The 7,812-nt window shown below is 33.7% G+C and overlaps 1 protein-coding gene across 1 annotated transcript; it reads right to left on the bottom strand.

Moving 5' to 3' along the window:
- Positions 1-1,876: 1,876 nt before the first annotated feature.
- LOC114758132 (phosphatidylinositol transfer protein 3) lies at positions 1,877-3,986 on the bottom strand. Its single transcript, XM_028947145.1, has 6 exons — positions 3,928-3,986; positions 3,539-3,670; positions 3,110-3,286; positions 2,932-3,030; positions 2,609-2,854; positions 1,877-2,455 (listed from the first exon to the last, which is right to left on the bottom strand). The coding sequence occupies exons 2-6, from the start codon at positions 3,602-3,604 to the stop codon at positions 2,210-2,212; spliced, it is 834 nt and encodes a 277-aa protein (XP_028802978.1). The 5' UTR covers positions 3,605-3,670; positions 3,928-3,986; the 3' UTR covers positions 1,877-2,209.
- Positions 3,987-7,812: the final 3,826 nt, after the last annotated feature.

Below are 7,812 nucleotides of genomic sequence, written 5' to 3'. Positions count from 1 at the left end.
CAAAAATGAAAAGCAGTAAACCTATATTGAGTGATCAGCGACGATCGTGCACAAATATTTCAAACAGCTCATCTAGTTTGTAAAATATTGAGTTATTGACATTTTCACTTTTTCAGCCAGCCGTAAATCCTTTCCCCTTTTATTTTGTTATATTATTTTTCCTGAGAAGGCCGGAAAAACAAAAAGAACAGGCCGAAGGCTCAATGACAATATGCTTCCGAGAAATAGACCCAAAATTTTTAGTTAAAAAAAAAAAACCACATTTATCATCACGACTCACGGGAGACCGGATGAGATAACATTCTCAGGTCAGAGGATAGGAACGGTTGGGGTAAACTGTAAACTGAAGTTAAGGACCCCGTTTTAAAAATGTGTATCTAACGTTTAGAACTTATTTGGATATTGTGGGTTGTTTGGGTGGGTTTTTAGCTCAATCAACTATTAGAGTAGAAGTTGGGCGTGTTTCAATGCTGATGAAAGAAGCTTTTGGCTTTAAGAACATGGAGAGAGTAGAAGTTGGGCGTGTTTCAATGCTGATGAAAGAAGCTTTTGGCTTTAAGAACGTGGAGAGAAGAAAAAAAGATGATTATGAGATGAGAGAGGAGTGTCTTAGAATTGGCCCCAAATTACTTTAATAAAAATTTAAAAAAATTGCTCCAAAAATACTCAATAATTATATACTCTTGTCCTATTACAGGGTAAAGAGAGAAGTTTTTTCTGTCTTATTTACAAGTCAATCAATTTTTGGCATGAATGTACAATCTCATCTTTTATTTATTATAGTGTAAATTGTTATTTTTTAAATATATATATTAAATAGCAGTAAAATTGAAAAGTTGTTATTTAATAAAGAGTTAATCCAGTTTAAGGTTTTTCTTTGCTTATGTAAAACAAGCTAAAAGTATCTTATAAAGAGGATCAGAGAAATATGTTTGTAAAAATATCCACAGAAAAAAATTAAATATTAAATTTAGAGAAAATTGGAAAAAAGTCTTCAGTAAAAATTTAATTAATGAGAAAGACTTAATAAACTTCTATACATAAGGTAGCAGCACTTTGCAAATTAAATTTTTATACAAACCTTTTAATTTAAATTCTTTTTACCAATTTAAAATCCTTATTATAATTTTCTCGTTAACAAGTATTTTTATTTTATAATTTTTATTTTAATTATTTTTTAACAATTATCACATTAAAATCTTATAATATAAAATACTACTATTTAATAAAGTTCACATCCTTTTTCAGTAATTTTACATTTAAACTTGTTTTTTTATTCATTATCCAAACAAGTTTTAACTTTTTCAACTAACTTTTTATATATCATTAAATGCCAATTCAAACATAAATCATATTACATTAACTAACTGTTATCCTAACTTAAGTTTGTAAAAGTCAGTTGGAATAAAAATCAGTTTTGCCATTACTAATCCAAACACACCTTTACATAATATGAAATAAGTATATAAGAAAAGTTTCATTTCAGCTTGCCAAAATGTTTTTATTTGATCGTGAATCCAAACAAGCTCTATTCATCACAGCGACAGAAGGTGTGACTAGTTTGCTTTACTGTAACTTTGCCACATTTCTGAAATGCAGGGCCCTTGTCCCTATTGTAACTTTAAAAGGCCGCAGAAATAACTCCTTTGATTGGAAAAGTTGTCTGGTCCTCTAGCTCAAAGGCAGCAAACAATGGAGGCTAATTTGTAGTTCTTTGTTTAGATTACAGTCAATGTTTTCTTCAAATCAGTTTCAGTGCTATCTTTAAAGCAATGTGCATGTTCAGAGGTAACAAAAGATGGCCCTCCCCCCCCCCCCCGGCGAGATCAGATGGCATATCAGACAATTATGTGGTTGTGAAGAGTGCACGCAGCACACTTTGAGACGCATTTTTCATGTAATTGAATGTTTCGTGGACAACAGATGAAGAGTAAAGTACCAATATCTTGGAAACGAAGAGCATACTTGATGCGTGTAAAAAATGCTTTCTACTCAACTACATAGCGATGTTTTCGAAAAATTAAGCTCAGTTGCAAGTTTATCTGGGATAAGAATCAGGAGTCAGTTCAGTAACCAACTTAACTGAAGATGTTCCCTAACCTAAATGTGGTGAATTATCAACTAGTGTGGTTAACACAGTGAATGCAGTGTTTATTACCCAACTGGGGGAGGGCAAGGCAGGTACCTCAGCTCGCTGGGACGGACTGTCTCAAATATGCCCATTACTATCGAGCCTGTCATCAGATCCCCAAAAGGCAGCCGTTTTCAGATCATCCTGAGACATCAGTCTGCTGAACTCCTCATGATTATAGTTCAATATGGCTTTTCCTCCAAATACCGTGGGAAGATTTTCCTCATCAAAGTACGACTTCATGAGCTCCACACTATCTTTGTTTTTGGGATAAACGAACTTCACCTTTTGAAATGTCTTGGTATCCAGGAAATACTTTACAATCTGCGTTTAGAGAAATAAAATTAGGAACCTTAGCGCTAAAATGCTGTCAATAATATTACTGATGTACAGTTTATGTCACTTGAGTGTTTTCTAATTCTGCTAGAGTATTTTGTGTTGTATCTAAAGTGAAAGCAGTGAGTGGAGAGATTGAACCTTCCAAAAAGCTTCAAAAATTCGAGGGGGGTTGTAAAGAAATGCTATGGCGAGCCTTTCAGGATAGTGGTTCTGTAGAATGTTGATGGTCTCTCTGGCTGATTTGACGGGCACGCTGTTACCGAAGGACCAGCCAGTGAAGTCTATCAGCCAAGCCATTTGTTCCTGACCTTGTGGAAGGTCAAGAGTAGCATTTTCCAAAAGATACACCAGATGCCGCATTTGATTTTCAAGTGACGACGTGTTCTGCAACACACACCAGTGCGTCAAAATTTCTATTTCAATACTCATAAATGCTCAAGATGTTCGTTCAACTACGGTACCTGCATTCCGGGTCTTAATATAAGAACTCTTCTTCCTTGACGGTCATGAAAACCTGCTTTGTACAACTTCCCTGTCTCCCCTTCCATTGCGACCTCGTGCTGGAAAATGTGACTGAGCGTTTTAGACCGATTAACACACCAATAAAAGAAAAAACAGAGAGAGATTCACACGACTTACCCAGCGGATTTCCTCGGGCTTGTAGGTTGATCTCCACCTCAGCGTCTCCTCCAACATCTTCTTGGACTTGTCCACATTCCAGTTACGAGCTTCCAAATATCTCTTCAAGCAATCATCACTGCAGTACTTCAAGCTGCGTCCAGATAAGGGTCCGACTGCAGCCATGAGATCTTTAATCTGGCGACACAATATGAAGTATTAGAATTAGAATTACATGATCTGCAAAATTTAATTCAGGAGTAGTGAGAAACCCCACAAAAAGAAAATGAAAACAGGTTATATTCCAATTTCTAGGTCTCATCGCCCTCAAAAGATATTTTACTTAAACCTGTTGAATTGAGGTTAATACCATATCACCAAACAAAGTAAAGCCTCAATGACAAAGTAAGCCGTACGAAGTATGTAAATTATTATTTCACCATCTGTTACCTTCGATTCAGTATAAAGTTCATCGCTTTCCTGGTCATGTTGAGAATTGTTTCTGCGATGGAACATGGTGGCCGAAAATTCCTGTACCGGAAGAGAGCCAGGAAAACTGGTGCTGTTTCGCACAGCTAGTCTCTATCGCTCAGATTAAGAACAAAACAGAATTAGATAAATAAAAGGAACCATAAACAGAAATAAGACCACAGAGAAAGCATTCAGAAATTGATCGCGAAATCAATAGAACAGATCTGTCGAAACAAAGATAATCGAAAACAAAGAGAAGGCAAATGGATCAGTTTCTTATTATACATCGCCATGAAATCACGCACAGCTGGTGGCAACTAAGAACATCGAGAAAAGCATAAAAACAGAGAATTGGAAGATGAAACAACCTGAGGAAGAGGAACGCAACTTCGCGTTCTCTCAACTGAGCCACAGCTTTTGTGAGTGTGAGCGAGCCACTTTTTCATAGAGGTAATTCTAAATTTATAATCAATAGCTCATTGTTATTTGTTAGGGGCCCCACGAGATTGACAACAGTGTGGTGTACTGGCGTTTAGTAATTTAAAAATACATACATAATTATTATAAAATTATATTTTCAGACTGACTTTACTTTAAAAATTATTATTAACAACATAAATAGTCATCAATATAAAATATTAAAATGAAAATGAAAATGAAAATTGTAAAGGGATTGCGCTCTTTACAAACTAAATGGAATGATGATGCCATTTCTTTGCTATTCTTCCAATCATTCTTCACTTATTACAGATTATAAAAGACATAAAACTTACTATCACCGGTCCTAATTATAAGAGCCAGTTAACTAATTTGAGAAGATTAAAGAAGTAAGTTGAATTAGTTATTTGTCCTAAATAAATGTTGTTTTTCATAAAATATCCTTGTTAATCAAGTGTATTGACTAGAATTATCATTGTTAGAAGGGTTATTTTGGAAAAAAATATATAAATATGAGAGAAAAGTGGACTGGGGTCTTATATTTAGGATCAAAATAAAAATCAAATAGAATTTTATATTAAAGACCCAAAGTAGTATAATAGATTGGACGTGTTATAAACTATAAATAAAATAACTCAATTAATTTTTTTTTTTTTAAAAAAAGAAAGTGTTTAGCTTTTGATTAAAAGGAAAGCATTAAAGCCCATTCCGTTCCGGTTGCCGCTGGGGCGTGCCGGGTGAGGAAACTTTCAGGGAAGTACAGCCAAGTACCAACGCAGATATTTCTAGTTTCCTGGCCTCCGAGAGGCGACGGAAAAGCACTAGAGAATCGTTAATGTTTGGTCTGTGCTTTTCTAGTTTATATCTTAAAATTGTTTTAAATAATTTAAATATTTTTTACTTTAATTTTGAATGGTTTAGATTAGATTTTAACATTTTCAATTTGATTGTTTATTTTTTATTATAACTGATATTTTAACAACAATTTTATTTAAAAAAATCAACTTAAACTTTTATATACTATCTCAGATTCTAATTATAATTTTATTTATAGATTATAAATAAAGTTTTATAATTAAAACAGTTAATAACTTAACAATCAGAAAAAAGAAAAGAATGCGAAGGAAAAAGTAAAAAATCCTCTTCCATCAATAGCTACAGCCTACGACAATATAATGAAGATGCAAATTGAACTCAGTCGACAACTGCTGCCAGTATTATTTTGTCACAGCCATGGGGATAATTACGATTTTCTACTATTTTTCAAATATGCTTAATGTTAATATTATCAAATACCTGTTTTCAAATGATCACCTTTTTTGTTGAAAAATATTTTCTTCCGATAAATAAAATAGCATTTTTCTGATAAATACCCAAAATGAATAAACAAATTGATACATTGAATTTATATACATGGTAGCAAAAAGCCTTAATTAATCCTTAACCTGGCTTGGACATTACAGAGGTGGTAATTTTTTCCTCCATCTCCAACAAACAAAATCTGAAAATTTAATGCAGAAATTTATATTTGTTTACTCCATCAGGACATCTGACAAAAAGACGGCCATATATTAGCCATCAGTATAGGTGGCCACAGGTGTCAATAACATTCAAGAATCATCAGGTTACCTGCCTGTAGTTATCTGGACATCGTACTGTTAATTAAGGGGATCTAGATTTACACGGACCGTTTTGATAAGGGTAATATATATTAATTATTAAAATTAATAAATAGTTGTGAAAAACTGAAAATTAATAAATAATATGACAGGACGAAGTAATAGGACGAAGAAATATAAATAAATAAAAGCTAAGCATGCGATATTCTACCCAAGTCCGGGATTATATTGATTAAAATTAAAGGTAACTTCCACTTTAATTAAGTTTCGTTTTTTCTTTCAGAGAACTTTTTCCGGTTATTGCGAATTGAATCAGTCGGCCGAATCACGGGCACATTTGTTGGTAAATCCCTTTCCGATCATAAGGACAAAAACAGTCGCCAACAAAAAATTACTTCTAATCCTAACTACAAGACTTCGTTTATAGTTTACGAATAAGATCTTATAATTATAATTAAAATAAGGGTAATAAGTTCCAGCATAACTCGCGTACGACCAACATAGAAACGCCAGTGTGAGGTTTGACCCAGTTAATCCACTTACAAAAGATAATAAAAACCGAATAAACGCTGAGTTGTTAATTAATTTTGAGGACTTATGTAATACCCCTCATTTTTTTTATGAGCTGGATTTTTAGGTCTGTTTGGCTCAATGAGAAGAAAGGAGGGAAGGGATTTTAATGGAGAGAAGGAGAGGAGAGGAGAGTGGAAGAATTTTAATATTATCTTGTTTGAATTTATAAAAAGAGGAGGAGGTGGGGAGTTTTAATATTATCTTGTTTAGTTCATGAGGAGAGGAAGAAGGGGAAAATATTTTGACATGGACAATTTTGCTTTATTTTATTTAAGATATAGCATAATAGTCACCACATAACAAAATATTTATTTTCCCTCAAATCCTCCCAATTTTAAAAAAAATTTTAGAATTTTTTCTCTACTCCTAAAACTTGTGTATTGTCAAATAAGGAGAAATAATTAAAATCCTTCCTCCTCTCTCCGCTCCCTTCGCAAATCCTCATACCAAACACACCCTTATAGTATAAACATTTAATGTATTTTTTATGCTTATTTTTAATTAATTGCGTATATCTTTTGTATATTTTTATATTTACTATATACTCTCATTTTTTCCTTCTATTCATTTTTCTCTTCCACTCACATTTTTCATAACGTGTGTTTTTAGAAAATAAGTTACATTTTTATATATTTATTACTTTTAATCAATTTTAATTTGTATAATTCAATTATTTGCATCTTGTGAAAAATATATAGTAGAACTGTGCTTGTAATTGACAATGACGCATCATCCATCTAATGTCATCTCACAAGGGATGAACGGGACCAGCTGCCGAGTCACTAGAGCCTCCGTATGGTTCATTGTTTTCACTTTGGTGGCTTTTAATCGAATCAAAATTTTGATGGCTGTCATTAATTGTTTAGAGAACACGGGTCCCATGCAAGAAAATACGAAGAATAGAGAGAATAGCGGTTTCCATGGCGCAACAATGACGTGCACAAAGAAGCTTCCAAATGACTAAGCCACACAATTTGGCCGACATGGCCCGGAATTAGTCATCCGCCCATTTGAACGGAAGGAGGGTGGTTCCACGAACGAAAGGACTTTGGTTAATTTTCCACATATATTACTAGTGGTGGTCCCGTTTGGTTCTACGAGCTAATTCATTAACCCACTCTCCTTCATGTACAGGCTCAAGCAATATGCTTCTGATAATCTTCCGGCTCTGTAAAGGCAATATACACACAGACACACACAACAAACGTGAGCAAAGAGATGAATGAATAACTGAACGTGAGTCAAATTAAACTGCAAATAAGTTAAACAGCGTGCCTTGACCATATATCGATGACGGAACAAAATTAAACCATAAGCTTGTTTAAATAACAATCGTAACAAAAAGAAAGTCACTAGCTAATAAACGAAACGATTTCTGCATATTATTATTCAGCATCCTTTACAGTTTACATTTATAATACTTGGGGGGGGGGATTTAAACTTACAGCTATTGGAAGTGGGAATGCAACCAAAAAAAAAACACAAAACAAATATTTCCTAAAGAATAACTACTAACTGAGAAAAACTTCGTGAATGATCGAGATACTATCTGAATCCATCAAGCCAGCGAACAAAAAAGGGTCACGGCCTCACGGGTCGCTTTGAAGCAAATATTTAACAGTC

This window comes from Neltuma alba, unplaced genomic scaffold (genome assembly GCF_004799145.2).
Source record: "Neltuma alba isolate B1F8T4 unplaced genomic scaffold, ASM479914v2 tig00010672_pilon, whole genome shotgun sequence".
NCBI lineage: Eukaryota > Viridiplantae > Streptophyta > Magnoliopsida > Fabales > Fabaceae > Neltuma > Neltuma alba.
The sequence above is the reverse complement of the archived record's forward strand: the minus strand, read 5'-3'. Positions and strand labels throughout refer to the sequence as shown.